General features: G+C 44.1%; 1 protein-coding gene across 2 annotated transcripts in view; it reads left to right on the top strand.

Moving 5' to 3' along the window:
* LOC143804483 (retinol dehydrogenase 7-like) overlaps positions 1–21936 on the top strand; it is a 93148-nt gene that overhangs the window by 26248 nt on the left and 44964 nt on the right. The window contains exon 4 of one of the 2 annotated variants that reach the window (XM_077282614.1): positions 607–1118. The exons of the other annotated variant lie outside the window; for it this stretch is intronic. Coding sequence (XP_077138729.1) covers positions 607–984 — 378 coding nt within the window. The 3' untranslated portion in view covers positions 985–1118. Of the gene's footprint in view, positions 1–606; positions 1119–21936 lie in introns of those variants that run through there. 2 annotated transcript variants of the gene reach the window in all.

Raw genomic sequence — 21936 nt, 5'->3', positions numbered from 1 at the left:
TAATTCGACCCATATGGACTCGACATCCTCATTCCCTTCGCTAATATCCTCCCTTAAAGTGGACTTTAGACAAGACTTTACATAAAGACAAACCCCCCCTCCTTTCCGATTTTTACGATCCTTTCTAAACAGACTGTAACCCTGCAAGTTAACTACCAGCCATAGCTTTCATATAACCATGTCTTGGTTATTCCCACTATGTCATAGTTACCTGTAGATATTTCTGCTACTAGTTCTTGTCCTCCTCAAGCTTCAATCCCTGGATTGGCGATGCTTTCCAAGCATGTGGTCCTGGCTGGACCCATTGATCTTCTTGCTGAGGGAGACTCTTTGCTTTTCCCAGAAGGCACCTAGAATATGAAATTTGTCCTCCTCAAGCTTCAATCCCTGGTTTTCAGGGAGCTGTAATAGGACAGCCATAGAATTGTCTAATGCTACTCAGATTCCATATAAATCCAATGAAAAAAATTGAGGCTTTGTCTATCAGACTGCATAGAGATTGTACTGGTCAGGGGTAAGGAAGGCCTGTATAGGAGCCCTAGTACTGTGGTGCCACATTTACTATTGAATGGATAAAAGTACAAAAACTGTTCTCTGCTCTTTCAGGTATGTATTATCGAGCCTGGAAATTATGCTCCAGCCACAAAAATTGAACCACATGTGGATGCAGAAAAAATTTGGGACGCTCTGTCTGTAGAGGTAAAGGAGGCCTACAGCAAAAAATCCATTGAACGTGCGATAAATGGTATAAAGAAGCATTATAAGCACGGCAGCAGAAAGAGCTATGAAGTTGTGGACACCATTGTAGACGCTCTCACATCGCCTTCACCAAAAGCTCGTTATCTGGTTGCCAGTTTTGCAGCAAAAGTTATTCTTTACCTATATCTATGGCTTCCAACTTTGCTTTTTGATAAAATTCTACATTATAAAACCAAAAAAAGAAATCTGATAAATAATGCAATGGTAGGGTTGAACTCTGATTAGGAACAGTAAACCTCTCTGTAGGTGGCCTAAAGATAAATTGTAGAGAAAAATATATAATTTTATTGATGTTACACATCCTCGCTGCCGAAGCACAGTCAGAGTGGTCAGGAATTAAAAATACTTTTTCTCTCTTTTGTGTTGGGGCTGATTGCTGTTTCGAGGGAATACATGACTGATCAGAAACAGGCCTTCTTCTGGACACTGCTTGTCTTATGTTGGGGGAGGGTAGATTTTTAGATTTGTAGACTTTTTTGCACTGAATAGGCCATTCCAAAACCTAGAAATCAACATTAGGCTACGTTCACATTTGCGTTGTGCGCCGCAGCGTCGGCGCCGCAGCGCACAACGCAAACAAAAACGCGGCAAAACGCACGCTAAAACGCTGCGTTTTGCGCCGCATGCGTCGTTTTTGGCCGAAAGTTGGACGCAAAAAAAATGCAACTTGAAGCATTTCTTGCGTCCAACGCTTGCGGCCATGCGGCGCAAAACGCAGCACAACGCATGTCCATGCGCCCCCATGTTAAATATAGGGGCGCATGACGCATGCGGCGCCGCTGCGGCGCCCGACGCTGCGGCGCTGACCGCAAATGTGAACGTAGCCTAACTGATTGTATTTCCGATTACTTGTAGCAACAGCATTGAGAAACACCGGCGCTCCACGTACGGAAAAAGGATGTGGGATTTGGAATGGCTATATAGAGAGCTGCTGGTGATTAAAGCAGGTTCTGTGCATACCTGCTACGGTAAAAAGTATATATAAAGCAATAACAAACACCGCGCTCTTCTATATGTAGAGCAGACCTGGGCAAGATGCGGCCCGTCAGCTAGCTGTCACTTCTGACAGCCGTCCCCGGCACCGCTCGGCCAGCCGCCAGATGCTTCTGAGGAGGACCGCTGGTGGCTGGAGTGAAGGCCCCAAGCTTATACGCATCGGCCCTGTACGTCACGTGCAATGTGAGCAGCAGAGCTGGGTTGATCACCGGTTTATCGGTGGCGGGGGCCATCTTCCCGAGGCCGCGCGTGCGCAGATGGAGATTGCGGCGGCCATTTTCCTGAAGCCGAGTTTGCAGACTTAGATCTCGGCTTCAGGAAAATGGCCGCCGCGATCTCCATCTGTGCACGCGTGGCCTCCCGCGGCCATTTTCCTGAAGCCCCGTGAAGCAGAGCACTCCATCTGCGCACGCGTGGCCTCGGGAAGATGGCCACCGCCACCGATATTCAACCCGGCTCTGCTGCTCACATTGCATTCCGGGCCGCTGCGTCACCTCACCGGTGGAAGGGATCCTGCACACGCCATACCGCACCTCTGCCGTCGCCACACCACTGCTGCAACCCCCCATGGACACCAGGCCATGGCGTTGCCCACCTAAGCAGGAAGGGACCCTGCTCAGGTGCACGCCACACCGCATCACCCCACCTCTGCCGACACCATGCCTCCTCTGACCCTGCTCTGCCACCGCCAGCCCTCAGGTAAGATACTGTAAATTCGGGCAATAAGACGGACCCCCATCTTATAAAAAATCTTTTTTTCTGCAATTTTCACCCCAAATTTGGGGTGCGCCTTATGGTCCGGTGCGTCTTATAGTCCAAAAAATACGATAATTATATTAGTCCGGCCCTCTAAAACCATCCCAATTTCTCATGCGGCCCCATGGCTAAATTAATTGCCCACCCCTGATGTAGAGGATATAGTGAAATCAATCTAGTTGTTTCTGTGATGCTATCAGGAGTTATACAGAGAGAAGAAAAAACTTCTGGGTAGATGACAACTGGTCATGTGTATGAAACTGTTTGAGTCAGTGTCCTTACGGTAACATTTGGTGATTAATTTGTCATTCATTTGGAGAGACTCTCAATATAAAAGGACGTTCTTAGACGCAGGGGGTAACTACCCTGACGAAGAGGGCCGCTGACCCTCGAAATGCGTTGCTATACTGACCCTCCTGCGCATCCGTCCTTTTTTCCCCCAACTGGTGACGTCACCCTTGTAACTCCGCCCCCTCCTCTCCCGCGGCGTCCTCCAGCGCTGCTCCCGGCCGGGGCACGCGAGGACTTGCCGGCTCCCAGCGCGGTGACCGCACACTCTCTACTTGCGGTCCTGCGATCTTCATTCAGAAACACCACAGCTTCCTAGGATTGAGGTACGCCATATACCTTTTTAACACCAGCGGACCAGCCAGTGAGTACTACTTACGTATCATTATTTACAAGACGCTCTACATACTCACTGTCACACTAGGTCATCCCCCCCTCTAAAATCCGCTGTTACAGCTTGAAGCCAAGCATACCCGCATCCACAGGAGTTCAGGAAAGTACTGCATCAGCAGTAAGTATTAGACTTATAGGGTTCACCTTGATAGATACTCTAGATTGATCACTATCTCAATCATAAACAGGTGTATCCTACAGACAAGTACATCTCCCACATCAGGTTCCCCATCAGTGTAATATACACTCACCGGCCACTTTATTAGGTACACCTGTCCAACTTCTTGTTAACACTTAATTTCTAATCAGCCAATCACATGGCGGCAACTCAGTGCATTTAGGCATGTAGACATGGTCAAGACAATCTCCTGCAGTTCAAACCGAGCATCAGTATGGGGAAGAAAGGTGATTTGAGTGCCTTTGAACGTGGCATGGTTGTTGGTGCCAGAAGGGCTGGTCTGAGTATTTCAGAAACTGCTGATCTACTGGGATTTTCACGCACAACCATCTCTAGGGTTTACAGAGAATGGTCCGAAAAAGAAAAAAAATCCAGTGAGCGGCAGTTCTGTGGGCGGAAATGCCTTGTTGATGCCAGAGGTCAGAGGAGAATGGGCAGACTGGTTCGAGCTGATAGAAAGGCAACAGTGACTCAAATCGCCACCCGTTACAACCAAGGTAGGCCTAAGAGCATCTCTGAACGCACAGTGCGTCGAACTTTGAGGCAGATGGGCTACAGCAGCAGAAGACCACACCGGGTACCACTCCTTTCAGCTAAGAACAGGAAACTGAGGCTACAATTTGTACAAGCTCATCGAAATTGGACAGTAGAAGATTGGAAAAATGTTGCTTGGTCTGATGAGTCTCGATTTCTGCTGCGACATTCGGATGGTAGGGTCAGAATTTGGTGTAAACAACATGAAAGCATGGATCCATCCTGCCTTGTATGGAGCATCTTTGGGATGTGCAGCCGACAAATCTGCGGCAACTGTGTGATGCCATCATGTCAATATGGACCAAAATCTCTGAGGAATGCTTCCAGCACCTTGTTGAATCTATGCCACGAAGAATTGAGGCAGTTCTGAAGGCAAAAGGGGGTCCAACCCGTTACTAGCATGGTGTACCTAATAAAGTGGCCGGTGAGTGTACACGGAAAGGACCCACGTTTTATACTTTCCAATACTCATCAAAAAGGATCACCATTCTTTCACAACATCTACTATAATCACAGTAAGCCTAACTTGACAAGCATCACCATATTGCTTCACTAGTGTCGCTGCCAAGCCCCACTATATTTCATATATACCATTTCTCTCCAATAGTGGACTACGCATTCCACTAAAACATAAGGAGCACCGCTTCCTCTAAAGAGCTTTTGATATCCAATTTGAACCTGTACTACACCTCCAGTAAGTTTTTTCTTCTCTCTGTATAACTCCTGATAGCATCACAGAAACAACTAGATTGATTTCACTATATCCTCTACATATAGAAGAGCGTGGTGTTTATTATTGCTTTATATATACTTGTAGCAACAGTTGTGATGTAGCAACAACCCCAGTGTACCCTATGCAGGGGTGAAATACAACAATTGTTCAACTTGCAAGTAGTTCACCAAACTGGCAAGAAGCAGTGCCCCGATCTGGTTCTGTGTACCCGCTATGTTCAACTAAATATGAGTCTTTGGATGCACATTCAGTTGAAATGTATTGCGATACTGTATGCTTCCTGCACCGCTATAGTTAACAGCTGCCATCCTATTAGAGGCCGGTAGCTGATGTCGTCGCGCATGTCGTCGGTGCATGGCACAGGAAGAGGACACCGCTGAACAGACAGGCAAGAAGATTTTTTTTCTATTTTGTTAAAGAAAAGAGGCAATATGGCGAATGGACATACTGTATGGAGTCCAGGATGGGAGAGACATATGGGGCCCAGAATGGGAACATAATTACTGTATGGGAGCCAGAATGTGGAACATACATTATTGGCTTATGGTGGCAAGTGGGAGACATAGTTACGGTAGGGGCCAATTAGGGCACATTATTACTGTACTATTATTACTATACTACTGTAATATACTTTACTTTTGAGGCTATGTGCCCATGTATCAGAAAGTATGCAGAATTTTCCTGATGAAATCCGGACTCCCATCACAGGAAATCCGCTTGCGTTTTCTTTGCGTTTTTATTGTGTTTTTTGCACATATTTGTTTTTCGCAGATTCTTACCGTTTTTTTCCAGATTTTTACCGTTTTTTCCAATGTTTCAAATACAATTCTATAGTGGTAAAACCGCCAATTTTCTGCGAAATTAATGAACATGCTGCGTTTTTTTCCGCAATGCTTTTCCGCTGCGGAAAAAAACGCAGTATGGGCACAAAAATTACGGAATGCATTAAAATAATGGGATGCTTTATGTAAGCATTTTTAAGTGTTTCCGCAACGGAAAACCACCGCAAAAACGCTTAAAAAATGCTAAAAATCCGGAAGGTGGGCACATAGACTGAGGATGCTGTTTTCAATGGTGGGGGGGAAGGGAGGTCATTTTACTTTGCAGGACTACACTATATCACTTTTTTCTTTATCTGGTGAAGTATAGAAGATGAGCAAACCTGAACAGTAAAGATTGGCACCTGTACCGAACACCTACTGTTGAAACACAGACACCAAACATGAACTTCACCAGGAAGTCTGTGTTACTGTTCGAGTTCGGCCCCCGAACAACAGGTGTTCAGCAACAGCAAACACTGCTTCTGATTGGCGGTAATATCATCACCGCCGGTCAGACAGCCGTAGTTTACACGCTGTGAAATGACAGCGTGAACCCGCAGCTGTGGTCGGGGTATAAAGTTTACCTCAGGTCACTGGTGTTGGCTGATGGGACTACTGCTCTCATCAGTCGACGCCTGCTCCCACTAATAACAGCAAGAACAGGAGCAGCTGATGGGAGTATTCATCAGCCAGAACACGTGCTGAAAATAAATAATAAAAAAAAAAACGACATGGGTTCCCTTGTATATTTGATAACCAGCGAGGCAAAACGGACAGCTGGGGGCTGCAACCCTCAGCTGTCAGCTTCAGCAAGGCTGGTTATCAAGAATAGAAGGGTCCCTATGATTTTTTTAATTACATAATTTTAAAAAAAGGCATGGGATCCCCCCATTTTTGACAACCAGACTTGTTAAAGCAGACATCTGGGGGCTGGCATTCTCGGGCTGGTAAGGGGCCATGGATATTGGTCCCCTAGCCTAAACATAGCAGTCTACAGCCACCCAGAAAAGGCGCATCTAATAGATGCTAACAGTGTGCACCTAATAGTGTGTTAATGCAACTTCAATGACTAGAGGTGAACTCTATGACATCACTGCCCGTCACTGAATCTGCAATTACAGCACCTTATTGTGTCCTGCTCTTCAGCCTGGACAGTCGCATCTTGGCACCGTTCAGGTTGTAAATCAGTAATAGCTGAGATGGATTACGGTGTGGGACAGTATTACTAACTCCTGGGATTGATGTCACCTGACAATATAAAGGTGACATCAACCCCCCAACCCTATTTCCCCACTTGCTACTGCCACAGGGTAAGTGGGAAGAGCGAGGCTTAGTGCCAAATTTGGTGCATCTTATGGATGCACCATTTCTGGGGTGGCTGAAGGCTGATGTTGGTATCCTGGCATGGGAGGGGGGGCAATATCTCTGACCCCTTCCCAGGCTATTGATATCAACTCACGCCAGGAAAGGCTAAGCAAACAGCTGTTATTAATAGCCTGGGAACTTTATGGGTTATTGTCCCTTGTCCCAGATTATTAACATCAACCCAAGCTGTGGGTTTTCCCTCTGCTGGTTATCAAAATTGCACAGGAGACCACTCTGTTTTTTAATTTAATTATTTATTTTACACTGGAGGTACATGCCAGTGGCTGAATACAACTCCCATCATTGTTTCCTGGTCGCTCTGATCTCAGGGCGAGCAGGAGACAATGATGAGAGCTGCCTTCAGCATCCGACGGCACCTGGCATCAGTGCGAACTGTACCGCTTGTTCCCAGACACTGGTACCAGTTACACGGAAACACGAATGGCACACAGATGTCACATTCGTACACATGGACACGGATCTCACCAGTGCTGTTTTTTCCAGGAATCACCAGAACGTGTTAAAGCACCTAAGAGATTGGGAGCCTCAAGGTACCATGAATAGCAAGTTGCAAAAAGTTGATCTGGTTATGACTTTTTGCGACTTGTTTGTTGTGGTTTGCAAGTCATAATGTGACCCCATGTACTTTCATTATGTTACAATGTATCAGCAGCATACAGCAATCCTTGTTGCGCGACTTGTGTGGTACAGCTATAGGGATGTGGACTATCTAATCTAATGGGATATAATGTATTATGGTGTATGGTGATGTACAGTATAAACTTTTAGAGCATAACGCGAGTATAGCATAGGATAAGCATAGCGTGTAGAATGAGCATAACAGACTGGCATCTAGATAGGAAATGGTTATGCTTGGCATTAGCCCATTGGGGAGGGTGTGCACTAGTACTGATAAGAAGGGGGCACTTCCTGGTTAGAGGGAGAGTTTAGTGTCAGTCATTGAAGTGTGGAGGATAGACCAGGTTCACGTTCAGATGGGGTGGTGGGTTACTGGGAGCAGCGTGGGCCAAACATTCAGAGTAGTGGGTGGCCACATGGAGATCCCTGATGGACATTCCAACAGTGTCTGAAGCCTAGGGCTTGGGGCAGGTACCATGGAGTGAGCCTGGTCTTCCGACATCATGAGATCGGTGGATATGGAGTTACCAGGGTGGGGGGCAGATGGCCTGTCCCGTGTGCACTGAAGGAGTGGACAATGAATTCATGTGGCTGATGGAGATAAGGGGCTTGAGGGTAGTCCTGAATGTGGCAGAACAGAAGAGAAGTTGTGCTAAGAAGGAAGGAAGTCTGCATTGCTGAGACCTATCCCACTTGTACCCACCTGATGAACAGTTTAGTTTGACTGCTTATAAGAACCTGGTGTCCCATGCATTGTGTGCTCCTGAGGCTGAAACCCTGGAGGCAGTGGAGACGTACAGCCTACAAGTGAGTGTGATGCACCCCACACCCTACAGCACAAAGGGACTGGGACACCCATTGTCTGTAAAATATCACAGCAAAAGCTCTGATATTTTACAGACAACATCAACTCAGTCACAACTACCATTCTGCAGCGCTGTAGATAGCCATTAAGGTTCTAAACTAGAGATGAGTGAATATTTCAATTACCGTACGATCGCTGAATTTGCAAAATTTCCAAATAATGTATTGAATATTCAGAAAACATAACAGAACTCCTTTCAAACGCATGCACAACACCTTATAACGGCCCCAAATGCTACCAAAACACATCAAATTAAGGGCAGACACCAGGAAAGTGGCCTCAATTCACCCACAGTATTAATTGTAGCATGGCACTACAGCAATCAGCCAGGCATGAGGTATCAGGGTCTGGGACAGCATTTACAGCTTTCAATTGAATGTCACAGTTAGACGAGGTGGGGGAGGGATCGGTGTAGGCCTCCTGTGCTGGGAGCCCTGATTCCACATGCAATAGCTCAACCTGTTTTCATACTCGGCCACAATCAGGTGGCACAAATAACATATAAATTTCGTAGACTACTATTGTCAGAAAAATCTAAGGATAGCAACTTGGGTAGTTGGCTCCAAGGAAGTGGAGGCCTGACGGTCTTGGAGGTCTACTGCTACAGGCAACACGCCTGAAGGAGACCCAAACAGGAGTCTACACATTTACAAAAATTAGTGGCAGGCACCAACAAAATGGCATCAATTGCAATAGAGTAGAACTAGTATAGCCGGGAACAACACCTCTTCCACTACAGCCAACCCAGAAGATTGAGACTGTAACGGGCAAGGTGGTGGAATCACTGTTCCGTATCCTTTGGAAAGCCTGGAAGGGGTGTAACTCCATGGCCTAACAATTCCCTACTCGGACCAGTGGCAGCAGGCGAAAACTGTGACCCAAGTAGGGACAAAGAGGTGACACCAGGTGTTACTCCATGGGTGATCTACAGAAGGTGGCAGCTGACCCCCTACAGCAGGTAAGCTGCTGCGGCCCAAAGGAGAGATGAAAAATGTAGGCAGGCACGGTAGGGACTCTAGAACCATGGGTGCAGATGGGGCCGGCTAAGGAGCAGAAAAGCACTGACAGCTGTGGGCTCGACCGGGTGTTAGACAGATGGGTTTTGGCAGGTGCGTGCTGGACCGGCTGATGAACAGAAGAGCACAGACAAGTATGAGCAGACGGGCACAGACAGGTAAGAGCATCCTCTATTAAGCCCCGCCTACTTCCTCAAACTTCTGCATGAGTCCTGCGTACCTATATTTAACATTGGGTACGCAGGACATGCGGATGTATGTGGATGCATTGTTTTAATGCGCTCGCTGACCGCACGGGAACGCAACAACAATACTGCTCAGCATTTTTACAACTTCTGTTACTGGTCAGGTAACTACACTACCTTTCTTTGGCAGCTGTACAGCGATACACTTTGTAGATGAGGGCCAGAAAGAACATGTGCTCCAGTAGATGGCAAGCGCTGCATCAAGTGGCCTCTGCTCCTCTTCCTGCACCTTAACATTACACACAGTACAGTCTGCAGTGGTGGCACCCCAATTACCCTTTTTTTGCCCCACATCACAACTCTCCAAGCGCCCAAATGACTGTTGGGAACCACAGATGGCTGAGTCTGCAGATCTCAACACATAATGTATGCCATGAGCATAGGAAGTGTACTCTAAAGACTCACAGAGTCAAGAAGAGAAAATCATCTGCTCCGATGGCCAAATTTTTTCTCACTTTGATCCATGGTCAGACGAAGTTTGGTCCGGGCATAAACCAAACCCTCGTCAACAGACTTTAACCCCGTTGGGTGAAGGTGATCAATTCATGACGATACTCAGATACTTGAGGCGCCTGCAGACTGTACTGTGCTGTCAAGGCAGGAAGAGGAGGAGGGTGACTCTCAGGATGAGTAGTGGGAGAACAGAGAGGATGGCAATGAGGTAGTAGATCACACTTAATGTAAACCCAGAGGCATGCAGCTGAGTAGCTCAGCAGAGGAGGAGGAGGTTACGTAGACACAGAGTTATGCAATCACGACAACCAATGCATCCTGAGCCCCAACTCTGGCAGTGGACAGCAGCATTCACGGTTCTGTAATTGTCTATATTGGGTGTTTTTCTTTCAGACCGGAAAAAATGAAAAATCACGTTAGCTGTCAACTTTTTAAAAAAAGACCTAGTAGAGTAAAAATGAAATAATTTCAGTACTACATACATGAACTGGCACATGCGCGATCAACATGCGTAAAACTGGGAATGTCAAAGTGCTAGAACGCAGACTAACGGGCTTCATCAACCACTGTCCACCCCATCATCCGCATCTTCTGATTCCTTCTCCTCCCTCACTGTGGCAAGTGTTGTCACACAGGTTTCCGGCCGAACAATCTCCACTTGTTTATCCCCTACAGTTGGGGTGACTGAGAGCCTGTCAACTGATATGGAATTGAAAATGCCTGGTGTTTTTGACTGATCTTACATACCAAGCACACCCCATCTTTCTCAATCCACCATAACATCTCTGCCTGCACTTCTCTCACAGTCCTGTAGCTTGTTCACCCTACTCCACCCTGTGTCAGCACAGCAGCAAACCCTCGTTTGTGCAGTTGTGCTTACGTAAAAGATTATTTCCTTCTACACATGGCAAAGCTAACAGCTTGAACTTCACCATCTTCAATCTACTAATAATAATAACCTTTATTTATATATCACAAACATATTACGCATAGCTTTACAAGTCAGCAGTTCATATAAAACAGTCATAAGTTTCCAAGTTTAATATAATCAAAAAATTAAAGCAAAAATAATGACGACCCTGCTCTTCAGAGCTTACAATCTACAATGAGGTGGGGTGACACAAATTACAGGTGCTTATTTACAATGATGGTACAACCATCTTGAGGAAATGGGGGTAGATAAAGGCTGCATGAGCTTTTTGGGTACCGTTGAGTTTGATGGTGAATTATGTTCAGAGAAATAGAGAATAAGCTATATATATATATATATATATATGTATATATATATATATATATATATATATATATATATATATATATATATATATATATAAAAAGGACTTTGATTAGGGAACGTGATAGGCCGCCATAAACAGATGTGTTTTTAGGGAGCACCTAAAAATGTCTAAGTTGTGGTTATACTCCTAATTTCATGGGGACAAAGAGTAAGAGGTGAGTCATCTAGGTAGGAGATTGAACTGTGCCGGACAAAGTTCAGATCATGGGTTTTACCTACTTTGTGCGTCTCAGAGTTTGAAATTTGTGAGAGGCCACAAGAATTGGCTAGAGATAGAAGCTGGGATGTTGTTGGGGAGGTGGAGCTGTTGAAGTCTCCCAGGAAAAGGGTTGTCAATTCTGAGGACATGAAGTGTGGCAGCAATGAATAAAAGTGGTCAAGGAAATAGATGGGTGAGCCTGGGGGCCGGTATATGACTGTTGCTCTGAGGGAGAGGGGCTGGAACACCCTGATGGTGTGAACCTCAAAAGAAGAATGGCGTCCAATAGGCCTGTATTTATAAATTGGGTTAAAAACAAGATTGTCGTCGGCAGCGAGAAGTGTAGGCTTATCGTGCAGTGATCGTACGGCAGTATATACACATATTCCATTTGTTCTAATTTGGACATGGATAAGTCATACGCTCACTGTTACTTTTCTGAGAACTAATTATTGTGAACAGCGGCCTCCTCGGATGATTCGTTGCCCAATCATGTCATTGTCTGGACGATAGGGGCCAGCTGAGAGCTATTCGCTACAAAGGTCAGAGCACTTGTTTCTGTATGACTCATGGCCTATGATCTCTGTGATTATTGCATGGCCACTCCAATCTCTTGGCCACGGAAATACAGCCTTTCCACCTTATGTATACAGACGGTTTCCGTATTCTGATGGCCATCGCAGTCTCCCCAGTACCAGTTGCCCAGTCAGCATTCCGTCTCTAAGGCTGGAGTCACACTGCAGTATTTCTCCTGTGAGAATCGCATCGTAAAACTTGTACTGGCTGACGGCTCTCCTGACCTGAGCTTGACAGCTGCATAGTAATCCATCATGCTATCATGCTGGGGTCAGGGAGGTGCAGGCCAGTCCGTGCAGTGCGATGCGATTATCACACGAGAAATACAGCAGTGTGACTCCAGCCTATATGCACACGTTCAGTATTTTTCGTGTTTTTTCGGCAGTTTTCCGTGGAAAAAAACGCTAAAAAAACGCATACATAAGCATCCCATAATTTTTAATGCATTCCGCAATTTTTGTGCACATGCTGCGCATTTTTCCACCAAAAAAAGCATTGCGGTAAAAAACGCAGCATGTTCATTAATTTAGCGGATTTTTTTGTATTTTTGCTGCTATATTATTGCATTGGGAAGCTCTGGGAAAAAAACGCGAAAAATCAGCAAAAAAAACCATGCTAAAAACGCATAAAAAAACACATGCAGATTTTTGGCAGAAAAAGTCCGGTTTTGTTCAGGAAAATTCTGCAGACATTCCTGAACGTGTGCACATAGCCTTACTCTGTCGTACTGACTTTTTCATTTTCTGCACTTTGCAGCTTTGTATAAACTGTGGGGCTCTGTGTTATTGTTGAGGGAGGATCTAAAGTGATCCTTCACAGTTGACTCAGTGATTTTCAAATTGATCCACAGGGCATTGCCGGCAACTGAAAATGACCAGACGGAGACATGTGTCTCTGTTTGGGAAGATCGAGCAGATCTCTGGCCCCCGTTTATTGTGTCGCACTTTTCATAATCTTAACAAGTTACAATTCAACCAATCAACATAAGAACACGCTCACAGTTCTTAACCTATAAGAATGCAGGAACAGTCTGTACGTCAAAGTCTCATAGAACAATACACCCTCACTCTCATGTTCTGTCCAGGTTGAAACAATCAAGGTCTCATAACAGCTGTGAACTTTACCTAGTAACAAAATTTATCTTAAAACAACAAGTTGGAGTGGAAAAGCACAAAATGAAGCCTGCTTTAATTTTTCTTAGTTTAACCCTTGACATTCCCCCCTAGATAAATTTTGCTAACTAATATGCAGCATCAGAGGTACTATCGCGAGCTATAAGCTTGAGGGGTACGGTCTTCACATGACTGTTGCCATGTTACCAGCCATGGCTGTTGCGGCGCACCCGTCCACCCTGTATGCTACAATTTACAGATAACAATTTTTGATAATGATGGAGGAGGTCTTTTGAAGATAGCCATGTGCTTGGCTTCATCATCTTCATCAGGTAACTTTGTGAAATCAGTGTAGAGAAGAGCGGGGGTGGCAACGCTTTTGGTATCATCATTAGTTGTCTTAGTGCAGAATTTCCTAATACTTACAGAAATACACCAAAGAACAAATTTTAGTATTACATACATGACAAGGATAAAGGCAATGTTGTGTAACAAACTTTGCAAGATTCCAGCTATCCAGCCCCCAAATCGCTTAAACCAATTGGCTGGATTGAGAAAGGAGAAGGTGTCTGCTCACCAACTGTCCTTATTACGGTCACTGTCTTTATCATATTTATCTCTGAGTCTTTGAATGTCCTCTAACTTTAATAATAATAATCTTTATTTTTATATAGTGCTAACATATTCCGCAGCGCTTTACAGTTTGCACACATTATCATCACTGTCCCCAATGGGGCTCACAATCTACATTCCCTATCAGTATGTCTTTGGAATGTGGGAGGAAACCAGAGTGCCCGGAGGAAACCCACACAAACTCGGGAAGAACATACAAACTCCTTGCAGATGTTGTCCAGGGTGGGATTAGAACCCAGGACTCCAGCGCTGCAATGCTATCCACTGAGCTACCGTGCTGCCCATGCTTAACTTCATAGTACTATTGGGATCTATATAATGACAGCAAGCGGGTCCAATAACCTGACACATACCACCGTGTGCTGCCGTTAAGTAATCCAGTACTACAGTATGTTGATTAGCGACTATGATAAGTTGGTTTTGGACAGCAACAGTAGTATTAAGTATATCCAATATATCCCAAATTTGATCATCTAGATAGTCTGTGGCCCTAAGCAATTTATCCCACATTTGTGTAATCATAGGGTAAATGAAAATAGAACTGACAATGTCATTGGCTATACCCATCTGTACTACTAATCTTTCATGATGTTGTACAAACTTATTATTCAATGATGTTGGGGAATTTAGGCTGTCCCATGCGGTTACCAATGTTATTATAGAAAATACGAAAAACCAAAACATTATGTAACACAGCCCAAACAGTATAGAACACAGCCCACGTACTATATAACACAGCCCACGCAGTATATAGCAGCCATGCAGTATATAACACAGGCAACATAGTATATAACACAGGCCATGCAGTATATAACACTGGCCACGTAATATATAGCACAGCCCACGCAGTACAAAACACAGCCCACATAGTATCTAACACTGGCCATGTAGTATATAGCAGCCACGCGGTATATAACACAGCCCATGTAGTATACAGCAGTGTGGGCACCATATCCCTGTTTAAAAAAATTATTAAAATAAAAAATAGTTATATACTCACCCACCGGGATCCAGCGAAGCTCTGGCGATGTGCGTACGGCTGCCGCCATCTTCTGTTGCCAGGATGCATTGCGAAATTACCCACATGACTTAGCGGTCTCGCGAGACCGCTAAGTCTTCTGGGTAATTTCGCAATACATCTCTGGGAATGGAAGATGGCGGCAGCCACGCGCGCCTGGTTGGACTACGGAGGGTGAGAATAGCAGGTTTTTTGTTTTTTTTTGTTTTTTTTAACATTACATCTTTTTACTATTGATGCTGCATAGGCAGTATCAATAGTAAAAAGTTGGGGACACACAGGGTTAATAGCAGCGATAACAGAGTGCGTTACCCGCAGCATAACGCGGTCCGTTACCGCTGGCATTAACCCTGTGTTAGCGGTGACTGGAGGGGAGTATGCGGGCGCCGGGCGCTGACTGCAGGGGAGTAGGGAGGGACTAATCGGACTGTGCCCATCACTGATTGGTCGCGGCAGCCATGACAGGCAGCTGGAGAGACCAATCAGCGACGTGGGATTTCCGTTACGGAAGTTGTGGACAGAAAGACGGAAGTACTCCTTAGACAATTATATATATAGATAGGTGGACACCACATAATTTTTTTTGGGGGGTCCCCATTTTAATAGCTAGTAAATTCTAAGTATACAGCTGTGAGCTGATATTATTAGCCTGTGAAGCTCCATGGGTATTACCCCCTTCCCAGGCTATAAACATCTGCCCCCAGCTGTCGGCTTTCCCTCTGCTGGTTACAAAAATTGTGCGGGAGCCCACGCCATTTTTTTCCAAAAAATAATCTTTTAATAATTAAATACATGTACAGTAATATGCACACACACTGTACTAATTGTATTTGTCACTGACATCTATATATCTATCTATTCTGTTTGTATTTACTGTATGTAATCCATCTCATCTATCTTGTCAGCTCCTGCAGTGAGTTTACAGAACCTGGCAGATGAATTACCGGCTTTTCTTCTATCTATCTATCTATGCAATATAAATACATATATGTGTGTGTGTCACTGACATCTATATATCTATGTATTCTATATGTATATATCTATTCTATCTATTCTATTCTAACCTGTCAGTGTGATTTTACTGTATGCAGCACATATATTGCTGGCTTATCAAAGGACACTGGTGCGTAAAAATCGGACAGCACTCGCATGGTCCAAGTGCTGTGCAATTTTTTTTCTCGCACCCATAGGCTTGCATTGGTGTGTCTCGGCCGAGTCTCGGTGACAATCGCAGCATGCTACGATTTTACACACACGCTGAATACGCCCGAGAAAATAAATGCTGATGTGAGCTGCTCCATAGATTAACAGTGATCTGAGTGATATGCGATGTTTTCTCGCATAGCACTTATCCGTATTCTAAACTAGTATGACCCCGGCCTAAGTCCAGAAAATGTAAGTAAAAGAACGCCCAAAGCATGCTGAAAAAAATAATGTGCTCTGGAAATGACCAAGCAAACACTAAAAAAAAGACACTTCAGGTTTACAAAACTCCAAACCAAAGGAGTGATTCCTGAAATGTCTTTTGCTTGAAAAACAGACGTTTTTGACAGCCGGAAAATATCCTCAAGTTGGATTCACACACAAAGTTTCTTGTAAAAGAGTAATGTTCTTTGCAGCATATTTTGATTTTTTTTCTTCCTCAAAATTACTGCAGTCTTATATGGATATACATCAATAGCAAAATATTAAGCAAGCTTCAACAAGTGCATTTTTATGGTGAACAATCGCTGCATTATACAAGGTTGCCAACACGACCTCAGGTGAACGTTATAATTACAATTAAATTTACGGTATCTTGTTAGTCCAGTATTTCTCAGACTGCACAGCTCTTCTAGCTGCTGGTGAAAGAGCGTCACACCTCATGGGAAAGCATTTCTTTTGTTTATTAGAGGAGGCTGACAGACAGGTCTGGTCACTTTCTCCTCCTCCAGAGCTCGTTATAAGGACAGAAATTCAGTTTGGTTTGTGATGAAATCTGCACTAACACGATTGTTACATCCAAATTACACTGAACTTTATGTGAAATGTGTGAAAAATAGGCTCAAATTATCGTGGCACTAATGAACAGAAAAATAAATAATAAAGGCACTTTAAATAAATGTATAATTAAAAGACCAAGTGGTATAATCAATTCCTAAGGCTATGTGCACATGTTGCAAATTGGTGTGCGGATGATTTTTCCACACTGTTTTTGCAAAATCCGCAGGTAAACGGCACTGCGGATTACCCGCGGATTTGTCACGGATTTACCGCGGTTTTACTCCTGCGGATTCCTTTTGAGGAGCAGGTGTAAGCCTCTGCAGAATCCGCACAAAGAATTGAAATGCTGCGGAAAAAACACTGCCGCGTTTCCGCACGTTTTTTTCCGCGGCATGTGCACTGCGGATTTTATTTTCATACGTTTACATGGTACTGTACAACGCATGGAAAACAGCGTCAAATCCACTGCGGATCCGCAGCAAAATCCGCAACGTGTGCTCATAGCCTTAAAGTCATGTGCAATGGGTTGAAATGTGCAAGGCATGCCATGCAAAAAAATTCAATATAGACCAAAGAGATCACTGCTCACACTAAAATGATACATAATGAATGAATAAGATGAGCTAAGTAAAATAGCAGCATAGTGTGCAAAAAGATGGCAACATGATGGTTAATACTGACCCCACAGTGACTGCACGTGCCTGACACACGTTTCGCCTGTAGCTTGGGCGATGGAACATTGATGAACTGAGATAGGGGTTATATAAATCATGGATGGCCAATCGTATTTCTGTGCCAAGATTTTTGCCTCACTTTCAGCTGATCTCTGATGCATCCGCATCAACATGCATGGTTCAATTGACGTCCCTACCGCCCAGGGCGACGTCACTCCTAGGAGCACGGCAGCCCAAGCGGAAATTGTGTTGGCATGCATTCCACCCTGAACCACACAGAAGCGTCACGTGAAGTGATGACGTTTGCACTTCACACTGGACCACACTGGGAGTTGTTTTATTAGTGTCATCCTGGAACGTAGGGGACTCAAATATACTGATTGCATGAGAAATGTGAGGATGATACTTAAGTGGGTATAAGATGTTAAAGAAAGTTGGTGGGGTGTTGAGACAAGTGAAAAAATATAACATGACAATTATCAGTAATAATGCATCATATTGTAATAAGGATATATTATGTCATCACTTCAGTGAAAATAAAGTGCATATAACTGAATGCACATAAAAGTATAGTATATGAAAAATAGAATATATAATAATATGTGTGGCGACACAGCATTGTATCTTAATTAACCAAACATCTGTTTTCAGCAAGTCAGGAGGAATAGAAGGTTATCTATATGTCGACTTTTGAATTGTGTTTCTTTCTGGTTTGTCAAGAAAACACAGACTTTTGTTCGTATAAGCCTGTAATATTGTCTTGTAAGCTGACATTTGATGTAACATACTGTGGTGTTATCCTGAATGACTAGTGATGTTTACTGATATGCTGATTACACATTGTCCATGCCAGCTAGTTTGGTGACTTGCAAAATAGAGGAGGAAAAACTATGCAAATAGATTACAAAATCAAACAATGCGAGTTGGTCTCATCACCATTCTTCCCCTATAACTGTGGATGCTGCTTGAAGGACATTTGTTAACTATAAAAGGGATAGCTACCTCCATATACAGTTGTGCTCAAAAGTTTACATACCCCTGCAGAAGTTTTGCTTTCTTGACCTTTTTTTCAAAGAATATGAATGACAACACCAAAACATTTTCTCCACTCATAGTTAGTGGTTGGGTGAAGCCATTGTCAAAATACTGTGTTTTGTCTTTTTATGAAAAAAAGCAAAAATTCTCCCGGGGTATGTAAACTTGTGAGCAAAGCTGTACATATATACTTCTAGACATCAAACAGATCCAAAGAACCAGAGACTCTGTACAGGACAGCAGCCAATACATCATAGCTCCATCTCGAGGGACACATATTTGTCATTCTACAGGATGCCAGCTTAGGGAACCATACAGATCTGCTCCATTGACCATTGAAAATCCATGGATATATTTGAGTTAGTCAGTATTTTGACCCACCAGTCACCTGAGCCCCATGGAAACGTTTGTGGGGGCCAGCAATCGGACCCGCCAGTCGCCTGGCTCCATGGAGATGTTTGGAGAAGCCTGGTTGTAACCCTCTGGTCCACTGGCCTGGTACATCAATGGACTGTCAGCCTCCTAATCTTGTTGTTACCTCCTCTCTGTGCATACCATGGGTGGGGGTAGTCGAACCTGGTTGCTCTGAAGTCACAGCTCTTCTTATCCTGGCAAGTAAGCGGAAGGGTGAGACTCTGTAATTTTGCACCATATTGGGTATTTTGCTGGAACTGTTCTATGTGTTATCTGTTTTGTTTTGTGGTTCATTAAAGTATAGCCACAATGTTTTACCCTCACCCTGTGTTGCCTGAGTAGCGTTATGCCTATGTTAAAAGAAGAGTGGGCATTTGGTATGGATGATCCCTGGTCCATGTAGTTTTGGCTAGTGGACCAGGGCACCCACTAACCCTCCGTGTCTCCAGAATATGTAAATAAAATCAAAGTGTGTGAAGAAGAATGAAAAAATAAATAATAAAAATAATATTAAAAAAATAACACAATAGATAAAAAATATGAAGAGTGAAAGTGAGATACAAAATATATTATCAGTCTAGTGGAAAGGGATAAAGGGGTTGATGGAGCAGAGGGAGGTGAGGCAGATTCTGTATTTATCCCTGGAGAGTCTAAGTTTAAAGGGGAAGGTGAGTCCCGCAATAAGGAGGCCATTACTTAACTTGTCTCCTCTCTAGGTTATCATCTAGCAGCTATTAGGAAAGAGAAAACTGTGCAATGAATTTGTAGACCTACAGTTATTGCTGCTAGCTTCATTTCCTGATAAACAAGGATAAGATGAATGGGGATGGGTTCAGGAGAATTTGTATTTATGCCATTTTGATGGGAGAAAGATTTCCAGAGGAATGCTCAGGATTATTTCAGCATGCAGATATAGTGCTGGAAGCATGGAGCCATTTGGAAGATTAAGTTATTTTTTATTATAAAAATTTCCAGCAGAAATTGTCAGTGTTCAAGTCACTTAAGTGGAGGGTTAAGGATGTAGGCCTCTGGTTGAACCTCATATTATCTTACAGGACAGCAGGAGTTCACAAAACAGCCTCACACCTTATGGTATACAGTGGTGCTTGAAACGTTGAATCTTGGCTTATACAACAACCCAAAGAAAACAAGTCGTTCTACAAAACAATGATTAAAGAAGAATAAACTTAATGCTTGGAAAATGCTGTAGAAGGACCTGAAATGAGCAGTTACCAACATGGCAGAATTAAAGATTTTTTTTTAAATGGAGGAAAGGGCTAAAATTCCTCCAGGTCAATGTGCAAGACTTATTAATATTTACCAGAAATGCTGTAGAAGGACCTAAAATGAGCAGATACCAACATGACTAACAACGTGATATAGGGTCAAAGCTCAAGATTCTCTCTCCTTCAAATATCAGGCAGCATAGAGAATAATTTTAAAATATAACCTTTAATTATATCTATTAAAACTACCTTATAGAAAAATAGTGACCAAGTGTAAATAAAATGTAAAAACTCACTTATCCACTACATGTCCAACCGGACCAAATAATATAGGTGTACTAATGTCTCTTTATAATAGACACCAAAGAGCAAACATGCCAAGGAAACCCACCACAAAATCATTTATTAACAAAAGCATTGATACCAATAAGCTTGGGGAACATGCTGGCTTAATTAAAACAGAATTCCAACCACAGGATGTTCACAAAGAAAGAACCAAACACGTTTCATGTAATATATAATTTTTGTCCTTTTCGTATGGTTCATTTTTGAATACCGTATATACTCGTTTATAAGCCGAGATTTTCAGCACATTGTTTGTGCTGAAAATGCCCCCCTCGGCTTATACACAAGTCATTGTCCCAGAAAGTCAGCAGGGGAAGAGGAGGGGAGCAGAGGAGCAGTGGTAGGAGCCGGCGGCCGTGACATCATACTCACCCTCCTCGGTCTGTCGCTGAACATCCCTGCATCTCTGTTGTCCAGGCGCAGCAGCTCTGTGTTGAGCGGTCACGTGGTACCATAGACATGGAGCGCATATTCATTGCATTAATGAGCGGTACAACGTGACCGCTCAGTACAGGAGAGCTGCCAGTGCTGTGCTGGGACAACGGAGATGCAGGGACATGCATGAATGGACCGAGAAGGGTGAGTATGATGGAGGAGGACGGGTGAGCCACACATACGATGGGGGGGACGGGGGAGCCCCTCATACAACGAAGGGACTGGGAGAGCCATGCATATTACGGGGGGAGCCACACATGTGATGGAGGAGAACAGGGGAGCCACGCATATGACGGGGAGGACAGGGGAGACACAAATAAGATGGGGGAGCCACACATACAATGAGGGGACTGGGAGACCCACATATAGGATGGGGGAGCCACACATATGATGGGGAAAGAAGGGGGAGCCACGCATATGACGGGGGAGCCACGCATATGATGGGGGAGGAAGGGATAGCCACGCATACAATGAGGGGACCGGGGGAGCCACGCATATGATGGGGAAGAAGGGGGAGCAATGTATATGACGGGGAGGACAGGGGAGCCACGCATATGACGGGGGAGGACGAGGGTGCCACGCATATGATGGGGGAGGAAGGGGTAACCACGCATACAATGAGAGGAGCCACACAGAGCAGGACAGGGGGAGCCACACAGAGCAGGACAGGGATGAGGGGACAATGCGTACCCGGCTTATACTCGAGTCAATAAGCTTACCCAGTTTTCTGTGGCAAAATTAGGTGCTTTGGCTTATACTCGGGTCGGCTTATACTAGAGTATATAGGATAATTGTAATTTATAAAAGTGCTACTTCGGTTTGTAATATGTCTTTTGATCAAGCTGATGATGTTGTGAAAAGTTTTGGGTTTTAATAGCCAAAGAGGACTCTGAGTACGGGTTTTGATTGTTATCTTTTAATTCTCACGGCTTTAGTTCATTAAGGGAT

This window comes from Ranitomeya variabilis, chromosome 2 (genome assembly GCF_051348905.1).
Source record: "Ranitomeya variabilis isolate aRanVar5 chromosome 2, aRanVar5.hap1, whole genome shotgun sequence".
NCBI lineage: Eukaryota > Metazoa > Chordata > Amphibia > Anura > Dendrobatidae > Ranitomeya > Ranitomeya variabilis.
Note: the sequence above shows the minus strand (reverse complement) of the source record. Positions and strands in the feature narration are given on the sequence as shown.